The 26778-nt window shown below is 35.1% G+C and overlaps 3 protein-coding genes across 3 annotated transcripts; 1 reads left to right on the top strand and 2 right to left on the bottom strand.

Annotated features, from left to right (window-relative positions):
- Positions 1 to 1406: 1406 nt before the first annotated feature.
- LOC143626527 (uncharacterized) lies at positions 1407 to 2932 on the bottom strand. Its single transcript, XM_077096595.1, has 4 exons — positions 2725 to 2932; positions 2364 to 2589; positions 2011 to 2296; positions 1407 to 1634 (listed from the first exon to the last, which is right to left on the bottom strand). Exons 1-4 carry the CDS (start codon positions 2930 to 2932, stop codon positions 1407 to 1409), a joined length of 948 nt encoding a protein of 315 aa, XP_076952710.1.
- Positions 2933 to 13707: 10775 nt separating this feature from the next.
- Positions 13708 to 17662, top strand: LOC143626470 (gibberellin 2-beta-dioxygenase 8-like). Its single transcript, XM_077096555.1, has 3 exons — positions 13708 to 14171; positions 15608 to 15932; positions 17402 to 17662. The coding sequence occupies exons 1-3, from the start codon at positions 13708 to 13710 to the stop codon at positions 17639 to 17641; spliced, it is 1029 nt and encodes a 342-aa protein (XP_076952670.1). The 3' UTR covers positions 17642 to 17662.
- Positions 17663 to 22926: 5264 nt separating this feature from the next.
- LOC143626469 (wall-associated receptor kinase 2-like) lies at positions 22927 to 25738 on the bottom strand. The gene is made up of 3 exons (XM_077096554.1): positions 24881 to 25738; positions 24633 to 24794; positions 22927 to 24140 (listed from the first exon to the last, which is right to left on the bottom strand). Exons 1-3 carry the CDS (start codon positions 25731 to 25733, stop codon positions 22927 to 22929), a joined length of 2229 nt encoding a protein of 742 aa, XP_076952669.1. The 5' UTR covers positions 25734 to 25738.
- Positions 25739 to 26778: the final 1040 nt, after the last annotated feature.

The raw sequence follows: 26778 nt of genomic DNA, 5'->3' as shown, positions 1-26778 counted from the left end.
TTCTTCATCTTTCGTTACTTGCAATCAATGTTCCATAGGAAATCGAGTCGGGTTGCACTTGCTTAAACCTGCACTCATTAAAATTTTATTAGTATAAGCTTCTTGTTTCAACTTTATCTCATGCTTCTTTTGTGTTACTTCAATGCCCAAATAATAAGATAGCATTCCGAGATCTTGCATCTCGAATTCATTCTTCATTTGACTTTTGAATTTCTCAATCTCGGTTTGACTCGATCCAGTCACGATAAGATCATCGACATATACACCAACAATGAGGATGTCAGTTCTCGTATTCCGCTTGTACACAGCCGGTTCTCTTGGACATCGAATAAAATCCAAACCTTTCAACGTTTTGTCGAGTTTTTCTTTCCAAGCTCGTGGGGCTTGACGAAGACCATATAAAGCCTTTTGTAACTTATAAACCATACCGTGTTTCCTGGGAAATTCAAAACCATCAGGTTACTTCACATACAATTCTTCCTTCAGCTTGCCATTTAAGAACGTCGATTTAACGTCCAAATGGTAAATGAACCAACCATAATTTGCTGCGATTGCTTAGAACAAACGAACAATTTTCATTCTTGCCACCGAAACAAAAACCTCATCAAAGTCTACCCCATGCTCTTGTACGTACCCCTTCGCGACTAATCTTGATTTGTACTTTATTATTAACCCATCTGCATCATGTTTGGTTATAAACACCTATTTCAAACCGATCGCCTTGTAACACAGTGGTAAGTTACATAAGTCCCACGTATTGTTTTGTTCGATTGAGACTAATTAGGATCTCATTGCTTCTCACCATTTTTTGGAATTCTTTGCCTAAAGGTAGCTGGCTCTTCATCTAGAATAAGACATTCTACTTCACATAACATTACATAATCTTCAAACCTTTTAGGAGGGACCGATTGACGACCAGTTCTTTGCAGCTCAGGTTCGGGATTATCTTCTGGTTGGTTTTCAAATTCAGGCCCGTTAAGGTCTGTTGGGTATTCATTTTCGACTGAAATTTCTTCTTGAACTTCTTCTTGGACCGACTCGATTATAAATTCAACCCATTTAGGTCCGGTTCCGACTTGAAACGAGTCGGTATGTCGAGACCAGTTAAACTTTTGACTTTCTTCAAAACGGATATCCCGGCTCACATAAATACAGTTTTGATCCCGGTCGTACAATCTGTAAGCTTTTGATCCCGGTTCGGTTCCTAGATGTACAACCTCCATGCTTTGGTCATCTAATTTTTGGAGGTTAACGGTGGGTATCTTCAACTACGTTAAGCACCCAAACACTCGTAAGTGTGTTATATTGGGCTTTCGGCCTTTCAAGGCTTCATAGGGGGTTATTGTCTTCAATGCTTTAGTTGGTACCCAATTCAACACGTAAACCAAGTATCTCACCGTTTCTCCTCATAAGTTTTGTGGAAGGTCCATAGCTTTCATCATACTTCTAGTTGCATTTAGGACCTTTCGGTTTCGCCTTTCGACTACACCGTTTTGTTGAGGAGAGTAAAGAGCCGTAAACATCCTTTTTATTCCTTCTTGATGACAATATTCGGTGAAAATTTTGTTGAGAAACTCGCCATCTCGATCGCTTCTTAGAGCTTTAACCTTTAACGAATGCTCTAACTCCACTTCCTGTTTAAACTTTTTGAAAATACCCAAAGCATCATTCTTATATTTAATAGTATAAACCCACATGTACCTTGTATGATCATCTACAAGAAGCACAAAATATCGGTTTCCTCCCAAAGTGGGAGGTGAGATTGGTTCACATAAATTCGTGTGAGCCAACTAGAATGGTCTGGTGGCACGAAACGTGGCGTTTTTAGGAAACAGGTTTCTACTATGTTTGCTAAGCATACGTGCATTGCAAACATGCTCACCATGCAAAGTTTGAATATCGCCATGCACCATATTTTTAGACTTCATATTAGTTTGTTTCATAATTAACATGACCTAGTCTAGCATGCCATAGCCATCCTTGGTCTTTAATGGAAGCTAAAAGACATACCGGGGTTTCAATTCTAAGCTCGATCTTATAAAGACGGCTTGGACTTCCCAGAACTCTCATTAGCAAGCGATCTCTTTCCTCGTATAGCCATAAGTGGTCATTTGCTATCCAAACTTTACACCCTTCTTCGGTTAACTGGCCGATGCTCAATATGTTGCTACACAAGTCAGGTATGTAATAGACGTCATTCATAACCCGTTGCTCACCATTCTTGCAATCGAAAATAACTGAACCTCTCCCTTTGATATTCACCTTGTACCCGTCTCCAAATTTCACCAAACCGCCACTGGATAATCAATTTGGGCAAAGTGGGCTTAACATCTATGTGATTAGATGCCCCATTATCTAAATACCAAATTGAATCGCTTACCGAGTCGTTTGCATAATGGAATGGATGAACCTTCTCCTCGTTCAACATGACTTGTTCTTTATTAACTTCAACTGAGGTCATCATTAGAGTCGGCGGGTTGGCCTCGGCTTGGTTCAGATTCGTTTCTTGAGTCGGTGATCTCGGGCATTCCCAAGCAAAGTGGCCCAAAACATTACAATTATAACACCAAACACCGCTTTTATCTCTACCTTGATTTTGATTATTTTGATTGTTATAATTATTACATTGATTGCCTTCTCTGCATTGGTTGTTCGTATTCAGTTGGTTACCGTCTCTTCGGTTATCATAGTTCTGATTGAACCGACCCCGTCCTCTACTCTAACCTTGACCACAGCCTCTTCCATGGCCCCGTTGGTCATAACCCGAGGAGCCACGACCCCGAGCATAATTTTTCCGGTCATGATCGGTGACCTTTTTTCCTTGATTATCGTATTTGGCATACAATAATTTTCGCATCTCGGCCATTGCTTCCTTGCCTTTGATTCTCTCTTCAAAAGCCTTTAATCTTGCTATACAATCTTCAAAAACCATAGTGTTAAGACCGGTCCACTGTTCGATAGTTGCTACAATAGCAATAAAACGGTTCGAAACGCTATCGAGCAGTTTTTCACGAGTTCATGATCATCTATCGGACTACCCAAACTATCAAATTGCGAGGCGTATTCCGTTATCTTCCTAGCAAAGTCTTCAACAGATTCTTTTTCACCCATCTTCAATGATCGTAAGCGAGCTTGTTGACACGATCAGCCCCAAGGAATCTTACCCGTAGTGATTCCCAAATTTCCTGAGCACTAGGGGTCTTGAAACTTGCATCAACACGTTTTCCGATAAGGCTTGAAAAACAATAGCCTTAGCCATCTTGTTCTTTCTCTCATCTACGGCTTCTCCTTTCACCACCTCCATAATCCTTAAGCATCAAGGATTGATTCCATAATTACAGCCCACGTATTGTAGTTTGTTTTTGTTAACTTCGAACACTTCAACGAAGTTGAACTTGGTTCCCTTGCTTGCAAAACTTGGTTCACGCTTGGTACCGCGTCTCCCATAGTCACCGTCTTCGTTGATTGAATGGAAAAACGTGAGCCGTACTCCTTACGGCTGAATTGTTTCCCGTCGATCTGATGTGGTTATTCGCCCCATACCGTTCTTGAACTTCCTGAAGATCGTAGATCGCCTACGCTCTGATATCAATTGTTGGAAAAAAACAAATTGGATATAGAACTCTTAATTAAGAGTTGTGTGACAGAAACTTGACCATGGAATCGAAGTTAACGTTGATGACTTTTGTGATAGGATTTGTATCAAAGAATATAATAAATAAAGTGATGCTACATAAATTGTTGAGATCGAAACTCGAAATCGAATGGAAATAAGGTTGGGTTTTTTTAAACTTCAATTAAAGCTTGAACTTTTTATTATAAAAAGAAAACTGAAAAATATTTATAGGCCTAACAATCACAATTTGACTAGAAATAGGAAACTAATTAAAGATAAATATAAACTTTGAATAAATAAAACTTAAGTAATTTTATATTGGTTTATTGGATTTTAATAATCCCTATTAACTGGTATTGACCGATAATAATCCCTATTCATTTTATCGCCGCTGGTGGTCCTAAATTTAAAAAAATTGGCCCCCAATGGTCCCCCGTTAAAAATGACTTAACGGCGTTATACTTTTTTATGAATTGCAAACTATCGTTTTAGAGCTTTTGTTCTGAAGTAGGATACGAGTCGATTGATGTAAAAATTAGCTTGAAACGGTGATCCAAACAACTTGATTTTTGTTAATTGTAAGTTCAAACACCCGAATTGAAGCATTGTATCGTCGTTTTGGAGCACCGTTTCGAACGAAGCTTTACATCAATCGACTCGTATCCTCATTCCGATTAAAAACCCTAACACATTAGTTTGAAATTCGGAAAAAAGTATAACGCCGTTAAGTCATTTTTAACGGGGGACCATTAGGGGCCATTTTTTTTAAATTTGGGACCACCAGCGGCGATAAAATGAATAGAGATTATTATCGGTCAATACTAGTCAATAGGGATTATTAAAATCCAATAAACCTTTTATATTTGAATTTGATCTTCCTTATCCTCCCCTTGAGATCGACCTAGCCACCCATCGGTTTTATCTTTAACGAATCGGGATTATAATTATCAGTAAGTATGCCATTTTTGACACTGAGCTTGATACATTCCTAACCCTCCTTTCTCGCCTCCAATTGTGTATGTACTACATTCATCCAAAATCAGTTGCAACCCAAGCACACGCTAGTAGTAGGCATACACAATAATATATGGACAACTAGTTTGTGCATCTAGTGAAAACACAACTATAAATCGGCTAACTGATAGGTTGGTTAAAAGTATATGATCAAGTTGATTGTTTATTCTATTATTTTACTAGCTTTTGAACCCATGTATTACACGGGATTTGTTAAATAATAAAAATAAATAAGGTACGTTTTTTTGAAATAAATAAACAAAATCAAAGATAAGAAGAAAATAAAATATATATACTATAAATAATAAGAAGTCTATAATCTCAAATTTAGAAATTCGAATGAGATGAACCATTACAAGTTTACAACAATATACAACATTTGTTAAAATTCTTTTGACTCATTACCCATGGATAACTATAATGAATGAGATGAGAGGCTATAAAATTAGAAGGGAAATTATAACCCATTTGTCAAAATTGTTTTGACCCATGACCCATGGATATATAGGATAAATAAGATGAGCAATTAGAAAATTATAAAAGAAATTATAACTCTTTTGCCATAATTATTTTGACCAATGATTCATGGATAGATAATAAATTAGATTAAAGATTATAAAGGAAATTATAACCCATTTAACAAAATGGTTTTGTTCACAACCCATAGATATGTAGAATGAATGAGAAAAGAGATTAGATCAATAATGAATATGGTATTGCCACATCATCCTTATTATTTTCTTTTATTAGTAAGGTTAGATTTAAACCGTGTTTGTTGATTGTATTCACCATTAACGCAATCATTAGAAACCTGGACTCAAGGATCCATTAAGACTACTTACTTGAAAGGAAATCATTAAGGATTTTGAAAGCTTTTGATTCTACAAAATCATGTTTAGATTTATCCATGTAGCATATTTTGAAACTAAGACGAAGTTATGTTGTATGCTTGGCCGTTTTATGATAGAAACCTTGAAACTCAAATCAATGGTTAAGTAATATTAGTAAATCAAAACCCTGTGTTCAATTTAATTCCACCGTGTTAAGAAAACGGTATCAACAGATCGCTAACCGCATGATATTCCATCATTTTCGGGCGGCTAGTGACAATCAATCACTTCCATGTAATGCATTATTTGCAGACCATTTTATTTAGGTGGTTGAAGATATTCATATTCTATGAGAGGAAAAAACGGTTTGGAGGTCATGACTCATGCACAGAATAATAATCTATAATAGTTATAAAATTAATTATCGTTATAATAGTTGAAGGCAGTTGAAGCGAAGATGTTCTTACCATGTGCTTATTATTAATATTCATCCCTAAGACCAACTTGATCCGTCCTTTGAATTTAAGAAAGAAAAACAAACATGATTGACGAATTTCAATATTTAATAATATTGAATATTAAAATATACTTTGGATTTAAAAGTCAACTACAGTGTTAAATTATTTAATTGAAAAAGAATTCAACAGAAAAGGAACAAGACCGGCTTTACCATTATTATTAGGGAAAATTCCCTAAATAGCAATTGTTGAGCAAACTTTTCAAAAATAACCATGGTTTTTCAAGAAATTCCTAAAATGGCCAAAAATAATTGTCGGATTTGACGTAAACTATTTCTGATCCGATGAATTAGATTGGCTACTAAAATCTTACCACGTGCCATGATGTATGGTCTTCCGACTAAAAACGAAGTTTTTGCATTGTCCAACGTAATTTTTTTTAGTCCTCTGACGTAATTTTTTAGTCTTCATCTTCTACATCTCAAACACTAAAACCTCCATAACCAACTCTATCTTCTTCACATAATCTTGCTAATTCATAGTGTAAATTGCTTAGTTTTTTTATGAGAACCCAACCATAGTGCTTATTTTCCATGAATCACATTTGTTTTTTGAGAAATTAGCGCAAGAAAGCGACGAATCCATGACTTCATTTTAGAGAAATTTGTGAAGATTAATTCTTCGGATCCGACAGTAACAAGAATTAAATCGTCGTACCCGACTGTTTTTTCTTTTACGTCGGCCCTTCACGAATGCATCCGAGAAACTCCAAATCAGTCGATTCCGCTGGAAAATGAAACACCTGACGGCTTATAATAGGCCACATTAATTTGTCAGATCAGAAATGGTTTACATTAGATTTGATGATTTTTTGGTCATTTTGGAAATTTCTTAAAAACCATGGTTATTTCTAAAAAGTTTGATTAACAATGGCTATTTAGGGAATTTTCCCTTGTTAATTGTTATTGTTATTAATATATGCAGTTTATTTTCATATACGTTGTTTATTATAAGTTTTTGTAGCTATTAATAGAGATTTTTACATATTTCCTTTTTATAAGACAGATAATTACATATTTTTCTTTCCCCAACTTTTAAAAATCAATTACATATATCTTCTTTTTTTATATAAAATTATTCATTTACCCTCATCAATATATAATACCCACAACCAAAAGAAATGAAGTACCAAATCGGAGTTTCTTCTCAAACCTAAATTGGAGAATCTATAGATAGGCTTGTTTATGACCAGCCGGAAACCCACCATCGTTGGACCAATGTTCAGATTTGCAATACCTGTGGCGAACCAAGGCGGAGAGACGAACGTTGGTTAACCATCAGCGACGAAATCCTACGGCGGTTTTTCGGCGGTGAACTCTAGGGTCGTAGTAGTCTTTGGCGGTTGTGGCATGGACTGCAAGATACAAAATATAGTTAATTTTGTTGCTTGAGAAATGGTGGGTTAAAAAACTAATCTAGTTTCTAATATCTCGTGTATTTGTTTCAATTAGCTATAAAATTGATATCAAATTATACAAAAAGCTACACATAAGAACATGAAAAGATTAAAAAATTATTTACAAGCATCAAAGAATCAAATCATTTAGAAAAATTTGACAGTGAAAATATGCAAGAAACATTTTTTATATATAAGGGTAAAATGGGAATTTAATAAGTTAATTTTAGTGAAAAGGATAAATATATAATATATATGTATTAGGAAGGGAAAATATGTAATTTAGTTTTTTTAGCTTAAGAAAATATGTAATAAATGACTTTAGGAATAAGAAATATGTAAATGCCCCTTATTAATAATTGTATCGAAAAATTTGTTAAAATTAGCAACTATCTATTTTAATGAGGTGGTAAGGTGGTTTAGGTGTAAATTAGCAACTATCTAACATATTAATGCATTATATTGGTGCTGATTTATATTTTTATTGAAACATATTTTTTAATTATATTTGTTAGCAAAATTTAATTAGATGAATGTTCAAGATTATTTTTGATTTTGTTCTTTCATCTTATAAACGAATGGTCGTGTTTAGTTGGAAGTTTGATTTGTGAATTTAAAATACTAGAAGATTTGAAGTTCCCTATAATTTTTTAAGTTAACTGAAAATAGAATAGAATAGAATAGAACTGAAATCCGATATTTTGTTTGGTTCGTGAATAGTTCAAAAGATTGTAATGTAAATTATGGGTTAGCATGAGTATTTGATTTTCCAACCAGATTTGGTTTTCAAAGACTTTATATCATGGGATGATGAGCATTTAAAAAAATAAAAAACTTACCGAACTTTTAAAATTTCATATATTCCTAACTCCCGAAATTGAAGGGTATTGCCAAAAAACTCTTCATTTTGTTGTTAAATACACATATACAATTAAAGTTCGTTATTGGAATATGATTGGCTTTGGCATGCCTTAGGCTCGTTTTGGTAATGCAAAGTAAAGATTAGTTATAACAAGTCATTTTGACGTCGTAAACACATATATTGTTACTAGTTCGAATTGGGCCATGATATGCCTTGACATGTGTTAGTTGAGTTCCTTATCTTATTACAAAGCAACACTAAGTTATAACAAGTCATTTTGGTGTTCCAGACACATATACAGTTACTGGTTCGCTACTGGGCCATTATGGCCCTTGACACGTGTCAGTTAGGTCCGTTTTGATCATATGAAGTAATAGTGGCTATAACAAGTCATTATGTTAAACAACACATATACACTTACTGGTTCGCTACTGGGCCATTATGGCCCTTGACACGTGTCAGTTAGGTCCGTTTTAATCATATGAAGTAACAGTGGCTATAACAAGTCATTTTGTTAAACAAACTTTATGTAGATAAATTACATTAAATTTCTCTAGCATACAATTTTTTTAATTACATTGCTGACATTACAAATTATAACAACCACATGCTAGTAGGCGATCATCTATGGATTAATGTAGACCACCATTGCTTAGTGTAAGGTAAATAACACCATATTTATTAATCAACAACAGTGAAACCATATATAAGACGAGGATTCTAAGACCACATCAATAATTCATCTTTGATTTTAAAGATGAATTATCCTGTATAAATGACAAAACCACAAACAAAGAGGTAATATTATAGTACCGGTACCCACTGATGCCAACATTTTAACCACCACTAAACAAACACTTGGGGCATAAGAAAAAAAGGTTTGGCGCAAGTGGGGGTGGGATAACAAACAAACAATATGACTTTAGTTTGATTGATTTTGTGTTGCGCTTGAGGGAAAAGGGATCAGGTAGTTCTAGATGATTATACCAACGAAATACCCGTCAAAAATGGCCCCATCTCGACAATTGCTTGGAAAACCTTGTAATGTAATAAAAAAAATCCAAAACCTCAATTATCAAGGTATTACCGACGGTTTTTTTGTAGTTATCTTTATTTTGTCCATATATAATTGATTGATGGTAACTAAAGTTATGGGATTTTCATTGTATTCTATAACAAAACTAAAGAAAAAAAAAGTGAAATTAAATAAATAAATCGTGCATAATAAAAAAAAAGCATTTACATATATCCCCTTACTACGTTACCTTATTACATATTTACCCATTCCTTAAAAACAATTACATATTTTCCCTCCTTAAACCACACATATTACATATCTCCCAATTTCATTAAAATTAACTAATTAAATGACTGCTTTACATTTAATGACATAATTAAATAAGTATTTATATATAGGGCAAATGCTATAAAAAACCAACCAACTTTCAATGTTTGCTTACAAAAGTCTCCTCACATTTTTTTGCATATAAAAGTCCCTCTACATGATATTATTGAACATAAATATGAAATTACTTATAATGGTCTGTTTTACAATCTATAGGAGCTAGTTGTGTAACTATCTTTAAACACAAAATTATCTCACCATTAGTTATGTTAGACCTTCCAATCAATCAATCCTCACCCAGTGTTCATTAATTTTGGTACATCAAAACAAGGTCTAGGATTATGCCTCTCCAGTCAATTTTCCTCAAATCTCATATCGAATTTGAGAGTTGTTGAATCGGTTTGTATCGACACCGATAAGCCACTCCGAGATGTGTCGTACAACGACATTGAGGATGAGGTCGATGATTTGTTCCTCACCGATGGTGGTCTTGTTGAGGAATGGTTTTCGGACTGTTGAAATAGATCTCAATTTTGGATTTTTGGGTTAATTCATCTTGGGGTCGACCGAATCTCTAATTTACGCGTTCTCTTTTACTATATTCCAAGATGATGACTATTAATTCTGTTTCATCTTCACCTTCCACATTCTAACTACAAACATTAACACACAGGATCTTCAACAGTAGTTCATGTAACCCTAATTTCTTTAAATATTAACCTCTTTTACTTTAAAAACAAAATTAGTTTTGTATCTAGAGTTAGGGAAACTAAGATTTAAAGATGCAAAATATATTGAATGATAGATATGAGAAGATGAGGAGCAGCGATGACTTTGTGTCTATTCGTTGCATGTATATGTGGTTGGGAGAGGTGGTCGACGGTTATGGACTGGTTGTTGGGAGGAGGAACGTTGGTGTGGTTATCTATACTATATATAATGCGTGAGACAAAGGAAAATTAAGACATTTGATTTTAAGAGTTTACATATTTTAATGCATAATGTACATGTGTAAAAAGAGGTAAACTTGTCTTTTAAACATAACTCAACCAGCTTACAAGTTTACCCTCTCATCTTTAACCATATTATATTTTTTTATTTCAATTTCAAACCAACCACCCCCTACGACTTTTAAAAGACTATAACTTTTTCATACGTCAGTGTTCTTGTACAAAAATTGCATCATAAAAATGAGATTTTTATGCTCTTTAATTTGAGTATGATATTATTATAGTTTTTTCAGTTTTTTAAAAAAATTGACATGTTACCTAAGGGTGTTCAATGCCAGTTTTGATACTTTAAGTTAAACGTATGAGCTCAAACGTTAGTAACGAACTTTTTATTATTGAAAATTAAAACTGAACAATTGAAAATTAAAACTAAAGCATTACTAACGGTTTGGTTCTGGTTTGGTTTCACAGTTTAAGCTTCAACAATAAATTTAGTTTAAAATAAATGATAACGTACATATGTGTACATTATGTAAATCAAGATTAAATAAAAATATACATATGTGTATAGTTAGGGTTTTTTTAATGAAACCTGGATGAAAAATAAAAATTTTTGGATTTTTTACACTTTTAAAACTTTCTTTTTTTTTTCTTTTTATAATTTTTAAAGGGTTTTTTTGTTGCACAAAATGGTTCTTAAAAATTTCAATTTCAAAAAGTTCTTATAGGATTCTCACCCTATATGTATGTATGTATGTGTGTGTATATATATATAACAAAACATATCTAATACTAAACAATCAAAATATTAAAATGCATTAAACTTTTACAGTATGGTCTGGTATCATATGGACAGTTTTCGTTATAAACTGCAAACTAAACCATTCACTACATTTTGAAAATTTTGGAATTGACCAATCGACTGAAAGTAAATGATAAAAACCAACTATGAAACCAAAATACGACCACGGTTTCAAGATTTTAAAACAAACCATGAACACCCATAATTGTTACGTGATTACCAAGACATGTTTTCAAATACCCGCCGTATCGCGCGAGCACTCGCCTAGTATATATATATGGTGAGAGATTTTTATGTTTTAGAGATAATTACACAACTAGCCTCTATAGATAGTAAAACAGACCATTATAAGTGATTTCATATTTATGATCAAAAATATCATGTAAAGGGACTTTTACATGTAAAAAAATGTAAAGGGACTTTTGTGAGCAAATATTGAACGTTGGTTGGTTTTCCATAACATTTGCCCTTACATATATTCCCTTTCTTAAAACATCAATTACATATCTCCTTAAGTTCACTCCAAACCGAGTCGATGTAAAGATGAACATATCGAACACTAATAAACCAATTGGCATCGAACTTTTTAATCAATAGTCAATATAAAAAAGGTTTGGATATAAATTTGTTACAAACAAAAACAACTCAAGTATAATAAAAAAGTGTACATGAGAGGGCGGGATTCAGAGGGAAAAAGTGGTGATAGTCATTTATCGCGGTGATGAGATGGCCAGAAGCTTACCGGAAAAATCGAGCTTGCCAGAAGTAGGCTAGAGAAAATGATTTCATGGTGTGTGTTTAACTCTATAATTACTAATATAACTTTGTTTTTTAATTAATTTATTAATGGTAAGAGATATAAGTAACTTGGTAATTTGATATGAAAAGGGGAAATAAGTAATTGCTTGTTAGGTGTGGGGAAATATGTAATTAAGGGTGCTAAGTACGAGGAAATATGTAAAAATCTTAAAAAAAAAAATCTATTTCAAGTTGTTTACATTTACGCACCATGAACATCTTATCTTACTAATATATTAAAGCAAGATGATTCTCTTCACATGTCCTTATTCTAGCCTATCTACATAGGATTCCATGTAATCACATTTCCATATCAATAATTTTCACATATTCACAATTATTTTTAATCCACTAAATTAAAATAAGCATTCCAATTTAATTCAATTAATTCGACAATTAAATCTATTTATTCACATTAACGCAATTAACTCCATGATTAAGTCCATTTATTCCAATTAATAACCACATTGTCAATGATTTAATTTACTCTTGAGAAAAGAAGAAGAACCGGTGAATGGTGATCAAACTGAATGTTCTTTAAGTTTTATTTATTTATTTATTAAGAAATGACATGAAAAATGCTATAAAAATATATATATCTCTGAAAATTATTTAAAAAAACACTCTAAAAAAAAGAAAAAAAACGTTCTTTAGAACAATTAGGAACATTTAAAAAAAATAAATAAAGCTATTTACAAAGAGATTTTCGGAAACTTAATGTGATACAGTTTAAAGCTGGTATGTATTTGTAAACTTAGTTTTCAATTAATATTACAAAATCTTTTACTAATATGTGTTTTTTATTTTTTTTCAGGTCTAATGGTTCATTTATGTTATATTATTTCTTATTCATTGCATTGTTTATTTATAAAGTATTTTCTTTTTATGTTATAGATATAGTTTAACATCTTTTGTTAAAAAACTTATGTCAAATATTTGTGTTGACTGAATACGTAGTTTATGTTTTATATTGTTTGTTGATATGTTTTTTACCTATGTGTAACCCTGGTTATTATCTAAGTAAACATTAATATACCTTTTAGTCTGTCTAAAAATATATTAAATTAAATGTACCGATCACCATGTGAAACTAACCAGTTCATAAACCTCAATAGTTAAACACGATTGTACAGTTTGTCATGTGGCATGCTCTTAAGTATCTTACTTTTGGTCATTATTTTTACTTATAATTGGATCCACCGAACTTTTCTTCTGCCATTTCCACCAGCATTTTTATTCTTTAACATTATTCGGTGCCAAATATTTTTGATCTTCTGTAACCACGCGTAGACTTCGTCCTTTTTGGCCCAATATAATTCCTAGGCTGCACAAGTTTGACAATTGTCACAATTTCTAAGCTTTCCCGTTTGTTCCATCTTCATTTTTCAACCTTGATATATATAAACAATTAGAAGACCACTTTAGTATTTAGCACTCACCCTTTTGTTGTTTTCTCCTTGTAGTTTCTTGAATATTATCACTATAAAACTTCCTCTTTCTGGTCATATATTTGTACCATTCAAGTTTGTTATATTAAACATACAAACCCCTCGTGCACTAGAGATTTTGTGTGAAAATGATTGAGCGCAACCAGAATCCACCTCTCTTCCATGACTATGCTCAACTTTTAAACCAGTCTTGTGACTGGGTTGACATTAAACAAAGAGTCGTGAACGACGAGCCGGGGTTGGAAGAATGTGAGCTTCCGCTTGTGGACCTTTGCGGGTTGTGGAGTGAGAATGAGGAAGAGCGGGTTTCTTGCGCTTCGGAGATATGCAAAGCTTCATCCGAATGGGGGTTCTTTCAGATTGTTAACCATGGAATAAACCTTGAGCTTCTTAGGAAGATGAGGAAGGAGCAAGTGAAGCTGTTTAAGGCGCCTTTTGAACGAAAAACATCGTCCGGGCTTCTTGACAACTCGTATCGTTGGGGAAACCGGACCGCAACATGTCCAAAACAGTTATCATGGTGTGAAGCTTTCCATGTTCCTCTTTCCAAGATATCTGATGATACTTGCTATGGAGAATTCAACTCATTGAGGTAACATGACCTTTTCATTTCACTTTTTCGTAAGGAAATAAAACTTTTACAACACTATTCCCTCTTACAATTAGAACCCATATATAACCTTGTTTTTATTGTGTGGTCTTTGATCTTGTCATGCCGAAAGGTGCGTATATATATATCGCTCAATCTCTTCTTTGATTTAGGGCTCAAGTTTACTTTTTCCATGTATAAACATGATGCATGTTCAAACACTTCACTACTAGGAAATAAGTCATTTTCCTACGACAGATTTCATAGGAAATTTGTTCAAAAACCCATTTTTGAACGATTTTCCTAAATGTGCGTGGGAAAAACATACACTGGAAAATCATTTCCAACGGTTTTTTGAGTTTTTGTTACACACATGATGTATATGGTTTAATTTAAAGACATGGCTTGAAGTTAAACATAAGATATTAACAGAAAGACTGTTTTAGGGCATAATTTAATAAAATAGACATTGCTGAACGCAATCATATTGATTAGTTCTTCACGTTGGTAATGAAAAACATGAATATTATGATAAACCTATAACTAAAACATACCTGTTACGGCAGAGTGAGGAGCCACGACTAATGAGCTTGATCCAGACGACATGATTGTCAGCTTGGTCGAGTTCCCCTTTAGAATGTATATTAGTGATGATGATTAGGGTTCTTGATAAACCGAAAATATGGAAAGAAAAGGGATTACAGAATTCTTATGTGAGGTTTAAGGTTTATCTTATGATGTTAATAAATTTCTCTATACATTTGTATATACACAAGAGGAAATCCTTGATTAGCAAGTAAGGGTAATATGATCTATCAATAATTACCTTGCTAATATTGTAATAAGCTATAATTTAATTATTTTGATAAACATATATAAATATACATAACCATATGTTTATTCTTACAAACCATAGTTATCAAAAAAGGTTCTAATTAAGCCACTACCACTTTGCTTATTTATATTTATAAAGTAGAATTTGAAGCACTAAACTACAATTCTATTCCACAATCAGATAATCATATAGTCCTTTATTAACTAAAACGGGTAAAAAATATTCTCTGTCGGTTTTAATGGTTTCTTATTTTTATTATAAGATGTTTTATATAAGTTAAGGACAACTTTTGGTTTGTATCAAGCCATTGCCTATCTTATTCCTATAATAAATTAGTTATTGTACAAATATTATAAGAAAAACAAGCAGATTATAAAGAGAATCAGAAGTAAGGAATTTTAACCAAAAAAAATATTATAAGCGGCTAAGAATAATGGAATAAAAGAATATATTATTCTCCTACGTACAAACGCAAATGCTCCTAATTATACTGCGTTTTTGAGATAAAAGAATATCACTATCTATTTCCCTTTTATTCTTCACGTACAAGTTTCAAGTAAATACAAAATGTGTAACTCTATATATTCGGTGTTATCTTTTCTAGGGAAGTAATGCAGGAATACGCGGGTGCGATGCAAGAACTTGCAAAGTCAATAGCGAGAGTGCTTGTGGCGAATATGGGCTCTCAAAGGGGGGCATGGGAAGATAACTGCAATGCAAACACGTGTTTCATGAGGTTGAATCGATACCCTCCATGTCCCATCTCTCCAGAGGTTTTTGGACTTGTGCCCCATACGGATAGCGATTTCCTCACAATTTTGCACCAGGATGAACATGTTGGTGGGCTTCAACTCATGAAAGATTCCAAATGGGTGGCAGTTAAACCTAACCCGGATGCCCTTGTTGTCAATATTGGTGACCTTTTTCAGGTATATTTCTTATACCTTTTGCATTTGGTGAACACCTATTTTTGGCCCTTAAATGCAACAACAAGAAGTTTTATTCCCATAATAGCATCTTTAACTTTTTATACTAATGGGCATGATATAAAGATGTTATAGTTTCGAATGTGTTTGTTCCCTACCCCTCATATTCTAAAGTTATATGGGGTAGGGAATCAAATCTTAATGCATTGCTAGTAGATACAACTTTCAACATCTTAATTTGCTTAATGCAATATATTCTCAAGTTCGTACTAAAGTCAATAGATGGAGGAAATAAATCGCAAAAAGAAAAAACACTAAAAGTTTTCGAATCATTAGATAACCACTAGAAAAATATTTGATTTCTTTACCGTTCATATAGATGTGTCAAATAAAGCAAAAAAGATTCATACTTATAAATCTATTTTAGACACTGCATTTTTTTTTGTACAACGTCACTTTAGGCAATATCTATTTTAGATATTACCTTGCTAAGCCTTCATGGGCCGATATCCTCTTCGCCTATTAGCATTAGGTGTTTAAGCGGTGCAAGTTTAAATTACACAAAGTTTACATTTAGTGTATTTTAGGAGTAAATTTAGAGGTGTATGTTCGCCTATAAAAGGTTAATAAAGAAATCATAGAAAAGTTCACATTTAAAATTAAGAAAAGCAATTGATATCTTAAAAATCTATCAACATTTAAGAGTGTGGATATGCAGTTAGTTTGTATAGACTGTTGTTGTTTTAACTAATGTGACTTTAGGGGTTGTTTTAACTAATGTGACTTTAGGGGTGGGTGATGGGGTGAGGAGGATTCTGAAAAGCTTATTCCATACACAACCTACCGTATCTAAGTTTGAATACTAGAAGTGATGTTTTCTTCTATTAGTAAAATACACTTGTTGGAATTAAACCGAACCCATAAAATTCTTGCTACATGCGTGATTCAAATCCTGTTACATCCCCATTGCCTCACACTTAAACATATTGAGTTAAAAGCGTGGGAATTAATTAGTAAATTGTCCATCTTTTCAACTAATAAGCTTTAACGACCTTTTCTTAATATTTAAATACTGATTTGTTCCCCTGACTATAATTTTTTTTTTTTTTTTGTGTATAATACAAATGCTACGTATCATATATATGGTCCAAAATGAAACTTTTAGTTGTAGATTCTCTTTTTTTTCTGAAAAATAAGTTGTAGATTCTCTTAGCATGAACCCAGGTCAACTGGTAGGTTTGATAATTAATCTTTGGTGAGAGAAGACGTATAGTTCAAAATAAAACTTTTAGAGGAATAAGTGATTTTTATATTCGACCAAAGGCATAGTTGTTCATCAGTCATTAATCATTAGTAAAGTTTAATTCATGATCATAGAATACACATCATATTTTTCTATTGAATACACGTCATGTAAATTCATATATTCTATGAATCATGACATAAATTCGTAAAATATACGAAATTTGCAGGCGTGGAGCAACGATGTTTACAAGAGCGTGGAGCACAAAGTAATGGTAAATCAGGAAGTGGAGAGACACTCTATAGCTTACTTCTTGTGCCCTTCTTACGAGTCGTTTATCGGTTGCTATGATGAAGAAAATTCGGTTTACAGAAGATTTACATTCGGAGAGTATAGAAGCCAAATTCAGCAAGATGTTAAAGCCTTTGGTCACAAGGTTGGCCTTCCAAGATTTCTTGTTTCTACATAATACATATGGATGTTGGTCGCTGAAGAACTTGTTACTCCAAAGTAGAGTGCTTTCACATAACCAGTTGTGTGTTGTGTAGTGATCAAATCATGTAAAATTCTACTGGCCTAGTATTGCACACCATTTGAAGAGAAGAAGGGGGGGGGGGGGGGTATGTAATTTTTTTTTCTTTTGGCATATAACAGATATCTTTGTGTTATCTAATATAATATAAGGATATATAAACCTTTACTAACAAGCTCATTCTATGGACAAATGCTTTAAGTAATTAAATACTGCTTGATCACTTATAATCGTCTATGCGTATGTTATTTCTACCATACAAGTGTTGGATGTCTCCCTCCTTGATCGTGTACTTAAGACACCTATCGTTACCGTCAAGAGTATCCCTCATAGTTGTCGGATGGCCTTTTCGCAAGCTTTGAAAACAACACTCTATAAAGTGGTTGCTCAACCAGATTCTGTTGATGCGTGGGTTAGGCTGTTACTTCTTCCTCGTTGCACTTTACAGGTGTTTAGACCCAAAATAGGCACGAAAGCAGGTCCAGGAATAGGAAAGCCATGCAACATCATTAAATAATGAGTTCTTTAGCCACATGGGGGAAAGTTGACGGTATTACCATGTTAATTAAAAATATGTTAAATGGTTCTGGTTCGAGGTCATTAGGCCAAGATGACATGGATATTCAAAAGGAGGAGGACCTTGTCAACAATAACGTTAAACAGTGTCTTCGAAAAGTTGCGGATGGTCACTTTACTGTTGCAGTAAAGGTGTTATGCTCATCTGATGTTGCACCATACAATTCTGATATCACAAAGGCTTTAGAGGCTAAACACCCGTACAAGAAACCGCCGGCTATGCCGAACATGACTTATTCCGAGCCTCTTCTTGTGGCGGAGGTTGATAGTGTCCTTGGTTGCATTAAATCGTTTCCCAAAGGAACTTCGTGTGGGAGGGACGGTTTGAGAGCGCAACATATTTTGGATGCTCTTTGTGGAGAAGGATCGGCTATTGCCACTGACCTCATATGTGCTATCACTGCAGTGGTTAATTTATGGTTAGGAGGGAGATGTCCGTCTACTTTGGCAGAGTTTGTCGCGTCTGCTCCTTTTACACCGCTTTTAAAACCCGACAATGGGATTCGACCTATTGCAGTGGGTACTATATGGAGGCGTTTGGTTTCTAAGGTGGCTATGAAAGGGGTTGGCAAAGAAATGACCAAATACCTTAATGATTTCCAGTTTGGGGTTGGTGTGTTGGGTAGTGCGAAGGCCGTATTACATAGCGCCAACAGGGTATTGAGTGAGCGTCACACTGATGGGTCTCTTGCAATGCTTACAGTCGATTTTTCTAATGCATTTAATATGGTGGATAGATCAGCTTTACTTCATGAGGTAAGGATCAGATGCCCTTCTATTTCCTTGTGGGTGGAATTTTTATATGGGCAGCCATCAAGACTATATCTTGGGGATGATAATATTTGGTCCACCACGGGGGGTTCAACAAGGAGACCCATTGGGACCACTTCTTTTTTCCCTTGTTTTACACCCCCTTGTGCATCAGATTCGAGACAATTGCAAGCTTCTTCTTCATGCCTGGTATCTTGATGATGGGACAGTCATTGGAGATTCAACGGAGGTGGCTAGAGTGCTGGATATCATTAAGGTGACGGGTCCAACTTTGGATCTTGAACTGAATATTAAGAAAACTGAGCTATTTTGGCCTTCTTGTGATGGTACGAAGTCTCGTGACGGTTTATTCCCTGCTGACATCGGGAGACCATTATTAGGGGTGAAGCTTCTTGGGGAGCTGTTAGTAAAGACACCGGGTTTATTAAGGGTTTGGCAAAGAAGAGAGCTACTAATGCTGTTGATTTGATGCGTCTTCTCCCAAAACTTGGTGACCCGCAGAGTGAGTTACTTTTGCTTCGATCATGTATGGGTATTGCTAAACTTTTCTTCGGTTTGAGAACATGCCAACCTGTACACATGATGGAGGCAGCGGTGTTTTTTGACAAGGGATTGCGTGAGGCGATTGAGGACATTGTAGTTTGTGTAGGTCCTTTCTTTGGAGATCTCCAATGGCGACTTGCTTCCTTACCCATTAAGAATGGGGGTTTGGGGTTGTATTCGGCAGTAGAGGCTTCCTCTTATGCATTTGTGGCCTCGAGAGCCCAATCGTGGGTGCTTCAGGATCACATTTTGCGAGACAGTGGTATATGTGGGATGGATTCTGATTATTCTTGTGCTCTGGCTTGTCTTCGTGATATGATTCCAAGCTTCGATTTTAGCAGTTTCTCTAACAAAGAGACCGCCCCCCTCTAAAGCCCAGCATGCATTGGCGTGCACTCTTTTTAGTAAAATTGTTCACGACATGGAGTCACACTTTAACATGACAAGCAGACAAAAAGCCATTTTTGAGTGTCTACAAGCACCACATGCTCAAGATTTTCTTCTTGCTATCCCTATAGATGGGTTAGGCCAGCATATGTCTCCAGTGGAGTATCGTAGTATCCTTAAGTATCGCCTCATGATTCCTCTATTTCCGGTTGATGAGATATGTCTTGTTTGTCGTAAGGCGTGTTTACCCTCATATGGGGAGCACCCGGTGCACTGTAAAGAGCTCCCGGGGTTCAAGTACCGACACGATCTGGTTAGGGATGTGCTCTTTGATATATTCAGGCGAGCTGGAATTTCTGTTAAGAAAGAAGAACCTGTGAATTTCCTGACTGACCTGTCGGAGGGAAGATCATCTCTTTGACCAGCTGACAATTTGGTGTTTGGATGGATAGGAGGGAAACACGTGTGTGTGGATTTAACAGGAGTTTCTCCTTTGGTGGGCTTAGGGAGTAGTGGTTTCGCAGTCGGTCAAGCCGCATTAAAAGCTGCTTCAGGTAAGGTGGCAAAATATGAAAAGGTGTGTCTTGACAACCAACATGTATTTATTTATTTTGATTTTGACACTTTTGGTTTCCTCGCGCCTGAAGCTGTGGAGCTACTTACCCGTGTTCAGCGGGTCATGCATAGCTATGTTATGACTCCAAGATCAGCAAATATTGTTTTTAAAAGATTGGGTTTTGCGATTCAAAAAGGGGTAGCGGCGCAGCTTGTTGCCCGCTTGCCTTCTGTTTCGATGTAATCTAAACTTTTCTTTAATAAGAAGTAAACAAGTGTTTAAATCCCTTTATCATAGGTATATTATACAAAGACCAAAATCTTTCATTTTAAGAGTTCAATCATTTTTTTTACGAACAGTATTGAGTTTGGATTACATCGAAACAGAAGGCAAGCGGGCAACAAGCTGTGCCGCTACCCTTTTGAATTACAAAACCCAATATTTTAAAAACTGCATTTGCTGATCTTGGAGTCAAATCGATCACTCTCTCTCTCTCTCTCTCTCTCTCTCTCTCTCTCTCTTCACTCACAAGCTTTTGCTCCTAAGGCATCACCCACTTCTTCCCAAAGTCTCTGTGATGACGCTGATCTCTTGTTGCCTAGTACGCATGCTTACTATTATTCTTTCCTACACCAATACTCATTTGTGATGAAATCAAGTTATTTCCAAAACTAATAGAAGGGTTAGATAACTTATCTTTGTCTTCGGTCATGTGAATTGAACATATGGAATTGACGATCCACTCATCAAGATTGTTGGTTCTTTCTTTGACTCCAGTAGTAAAAGCTAACACTTCTTTCTCCTGGCCATGTTCTCTTCTACATTCCATTCTTCTTCCACCTCGGCTAACGTTTCCTTCACCTTTCTTTACGCCTTGTAGATGATTGAGTAGTTCTTCTTCCACTGTGGTCTTGAGAATAAACATCTTCTGACCGCCCCGAATCCTCCACTTATGGATCATACCATTAGTGTCAATTCTTGGTACTTGGGTCTTGCCCCGAAGATAAAACATCAAACACGAAGACCACGTGTGATTGCTGATGTTGTTCAACTTCTTGACACCATGGATGAGCTCAGTAGCGGTATCGGTAGTGAAGACAAAAATTAGGCAAAATATTTGTACTGCACTGAACCGTACCATACCGGTACCGTACCAATCTCGAAACCTCATAAATTTGGTACCGAGTCAGAACCGATGATACCCAATTCGGTACTGGTACATGACACCATTTGATCATCCTACTTGACACCGCCTATAACTTGAAAATCGCCCATGATGATCGTTTGGTTTTCCTTCAATCGATTATTTGTTTTAAACGATCTAAATCAGCTGGCCCTAGCTTCCTTCAACTTCTATCGGTTCATAACCTGACAAACAAATCACAACTTGTTTGGGATTGAAACACCCGGAGCAAAAAAACCGAGAACACGTTGGAGTTTTGATTACATCGACTCTTTTCGTTTATTAGTGACATAATACACAAAAACAAAAAGATAAGAAGTCAAAATTAAACCTATGTCTAATTAGAAACCAAATCAAATGCTAAAAATAAAACAAGTCTTCAAAGTTGGAATATTTTCCGACTTGCGCCTATAAGATTAAACCATATCGCCCATATTGTTAGACTATTAATTGGTATTGCTATTTTCACAAATTGCAACTGAAGTTTTGATTTTAATTACATATTTCTCCTTTTTATGCAACCTTCTTGTGACCAAAATGACGCAGTAACATACTTGTGACTTTTTTCGCAACCAAAATGGTGTTGTCTGCAGTGTTTGTTGCTAATTTTGTGATTGTTGTGATTTTGGTCTAAAATTGACCATTAAATGTCTATTTTCATGGTAGTGAGTAATTGTCTCCAATAACTAGTAGGAGTCTCTTGTGTAACAACCAAAAACCTCCCACAACATAAAAAAGGTGTTGAAACTTCTCTGGCACCTGGTAATTATAATCTCCAATGCACTCGACTCAAATAAGGTATATTAATTATAGAGATAAACCATCATTTATTCAAAGTACCACAAAGAGTTAGAGCAATTAGATGGGAGCATAAGGAAATTATCAATCACTATCCAAGTGAACTGAGTACACTTTTGGTATGTTCTGATAGAGTATGAGACTTCATAATATGCTCGTTTTGCATACCTCGGATCACTTTTTGTCTACCAAATTTGTGACCTAATTAAGTAACTTACACGTTTGAAAATGAAATTTAATAAATTTATAAACATATGCAGATGACGTTGGGCATACAAGGTACATGCCAATAGAAAGAGAAAATTACACACATCAAAATCCAAGAAGTTTATAAAAGATAAGCAAAACGTAATTGTTGCCTATTATCTTTCTTAGGTCTACCAAAATCAAGGTTACAATTCTGTACCATTACCTACCACTAGCAATTGGTAATATAGTTTGCTTGCTCATGCTATCAAAAGTAGATGAGCTTGTGTTGGCCCCATCTGTGTATTCATACCCTTCCTTTGGTTCTCTAAGTAAATATTCTGTTTCTTCTTCGTTTGAAGTAGTTTGCACCCATGGATGCTTATGTATCACGGATGCCAATATCCCTTCCAGCTCTATTGCTACTTCCTTCATTGTAGGCCTTTCGTCTCCTCTAACCTTTAAGCATCTTTCCGCAAGTCGTGAAACTTGGATGATCTCGCTAGGAACTTCGTTTAGTTGCAAGTGTTCGTCAAGGATCTGGAAGAGTCTCCCCTCTTTCAAAGAAGATAGAAAGTACATAGCCAGGTTCCTCTCTTCCTCTGGCCTATCGAAGTTAAGAGCCTTTCTTCCGGTAAACAACTCTATTAGCACTACCCCGAAACTATAAACATCACTCTTGTCAGTTAGCTGGCTTGTGTGCATGTACTCAGGATCCAAGTAACCTAATGTTCCTTGCACTATAGTGGCCAACTCAATTTGATCCATAGGTATAAGCCTAGATGCACCAAAATCGGCCACTTTTGCTACATAATTATCATCCAAAAGTATATTCATTGGCTTGATGTCTCGATGGATGATTGGAACAGAGGCTGAGGAGTGTAAATATGAAAGTGCTTCAGCTGTCTCGGTTGCTATTCTGAGTCGGATGTCCCAAGTTATAGCTAATGACTTGCTTTCGTTGTGGATGTGTTCAGACAAAGTGCCATTTGGAATGAACTCGTACACCAATAAAGGGACTTCTGTTTCCAGGCAACACCCAATCAACTTCACCACATTTCTATGGTTAATTTGGGATAGGATAACAACTTCATTGATAAATTGTTCTATCTGGGATTCACTTTGTTCTAGTAATTTGGACTTCTTTATGGCAACTATTCTGTTATCAGATAGAACCCCTTTATAAACTGTGCCATAGCCACCCTTTCCAATAATTCTGCGCTCATCATAGTTGTTGGTTGCCTTCTTAAGCTCCTCAATAGTGAAGACTTTAGCTTGGTCATGGGAATCACCATCCCCAGAAATTCGTTGCTGGAGCATGAATCCACCATTTTGCTTAAAGAATTTTTCTCTAAGAATAATAAGCCTACGCTTCTTGATTCCGAAGTATAACCAGGTTACAAATACAAGTAAAAATGTGGCAGCTGCTGAGGTACCTGCAATAAGAAACATGTATCTTACTGTTGGGTTAATCTTGACGGGTCAAATCGGGTCGGATACGGGTCAGTAGGAATTCAAGTTTAGAGGGTCAAGTTATTAGGAAGTTATTTATTTAAGTCACATGTTTGTTATGTTTAATTGTAAGTTAAGTAGTGGGTCATGTTTCAGTTTTTAATCGTGGGCTGATCAACACGTTCATGTTACGTGTGTGTGTGAATGGGGCTGATCAACACGTTCATGTTACGTGTGTGTGTGTGAATGGGCCTATTTATGTCAGCAGCTAGGGTTAGGAATAGATGCAATCGTCTTCTTTGTTTTAGTCCAGTATGTATTTCAATTAATCAAGAAAGAGCCGATCATCAGTTTTGATCAGTTGCTGTGTGTTATTTGCTGTAATAAAGGATCTGTGCCATCACTTACAACATCATGATTTGAGCTCTAGTAGCAGTTCCGTTTACAAAATGAAAAATGATTGTGACTTTACTTACATATAGCAATTATTGTAAGGAGTGACTGATTTGCCCTGCAACCTGATCCACCTATCTTGCCATCTCCCGAGTAACCTTTTCGACATTTACACTCATAATATCCTTCTTTATCAATACATTTGTGTGTACAACCATGATTTTTATCTTCACATTCGTTAATATCTGTTGAATAGCAAAAGGTCTCAATTAGGTGAAATTCTGGAACAAATGAAGGAAACAAAATACTCGAATATGAAATCTGTACTTACTCTCGCAGCCAATTTTAGTATAAGGGTTGCCTTTATAGCCGTCTAAGCAACGACAACGATATCCTGGACCTGTATAGTTTTGATCACACATGCTATTTGTCTTGCATAAGAAATTATCAGCTTCCTTATTTACCGTGTCACACGTATCATTTCCAATAGCCCAATCTAGTACCATCCGCATATTCTGATCACTTCGAAACTCAAGCAGATCACGGGAAGAAAATTCGTACTTCCCCTCTTCAACGAGAAAAGCATAGCTACAAGGGTTGAATTCCGTTATATTTGTATGATTATTATAGCTACTTATCGACATAGCAAAAGTGCTCATTCCTTTTGGAACTGCAATTTCACAACACCCAACTCCTGAGCAAGATCCATTTGTGATATGTGTGGTGCTATCACATGTAGAAGTGCATCCAGTACTAATGATATCGTTCCCCAGCACTCCCGCAATAAAGGCTTGTGTGTCACACCCAATGGCAATAAATCTGTTCTTGGTTGAGATCCGAAAATCCCTCAAGGACAAAGATGCTGTTAGTCTTTTGGCTGGACCGGAGCTGTTGTAGCAATCGCTGGCTACGAACATCTGAATTTCCATCTCACTCTTGCTCGTTGTCATATTTGTAATGACTATATTGCTTGTCCTATTTTTGAAATAAGGTATTGGTCCCCCAGGGGATGATCGGTCACAGAATACCAGGAAATCAGGACTGTAGTAGCATCCCTCACGTGAGCCAAATGGGAATGTAATGGTCACATTACCACATGAACTTTCACAATCTAGCCTGTCTTGAGAGCTTGCTAGCCCCAAAGATGCTATAACCACTACTGATATCAGTAATATTAAATGCATAGCTGTTTTCTCTCTTTTCTGTGTTTAAATTCCTGATTCTAATATATATGGAGTTTGATTTGAAGTGGCCGATGATAAAGATCTTATGAACATTGTTATAAGACTTGGTCCTCTGTTTTGGGTAAACTACTACGGACTAAATTGGCTCTGAAATTAAGGTGCAACTTGACCAATTGCTTTTTGAAGAGGTCTTTAGATTTTTTTTAAATGATCTGTGGACTATGAGAATCTTTTATGGTAATATTAATTTAATCATTTATTAAATTTATTAAGACTAATATAAGCAAAAGTTGATTGGGGGGGGGGGGGGGGGGGGTTGGGGATTTGGTTCACGAAATTGTTTTAGAAAATTTTGATTTGTGTCTATGTGCTATCAAATTCTTAAATTGATTGATATATGCGCTGGTACTTTTCTAATAGACTTTTTTATGCCCTTCTGTCAGTTGACTATTTGTTACCCATCCAATGTAGAGTTTTTTTTTACCAGAGTAGGGTGAGTGGAAAAATTATTTGCCAAAATAGATTATTTAAAAAATATTAACCACATTAGGTGATTTTAAAAAATCTCATTTTTCTTGCTCTTAACATAATTGGATAAACATATTTTCTATATAAATTTTTTAATTTGAATGGAGATTGACCAAAAATATCGAATTTTAACAAATAAAAATTTAGTTTTTTACTGTTTTTATCTCGTTGTGCTCTAAATTATTTAAAAAAAAGTGCATTCAAATAAGTCAATCTGTGTGCGTGCAAAGAATAATCTCGCTTGACAAAGTTATTTTTACCTGAACAAAGTTATTTTTACAAATATCTGTTTTACTATAAAAAATTCGTAAAATAATGATACAGATAGATCTAGTAAGTGACTTGTTATTTATTTTATTTAAATTATTAGTGTTTATCTTTTGTTTGAATTTTCATTAGTGTTTATCTCCGCGTAGGAAAAAACTATGTAAAAAATGCTATAAAACTAATGAACAGAAAAGCTTGGCTTGGAAAGAAAAAATGTACTACAGTGATGTTTAAAAAGCTAGTTGCTCGT

Source organism: Bidens hawaiensis, unplaced genomic scaffold (genome assembly GCF_021521415.1).
Source record: "Bidens hawaiensis isolate Kalapana, Puna unplaced genomic scaffold, B.hawaiensis_p1.1 tig00004412_1, whole genome shotgun sequence".
NCBI classification, from domain to species: Eukaryota; Viridiplantae; Streptophyta; class Magnoliopsida; order Asterales; family Asteraceae; genus Bidens; species Bidens hawaiensis.
This window is presented reverse-complemented; position numbering and strand designations above follow the sequence as displayed.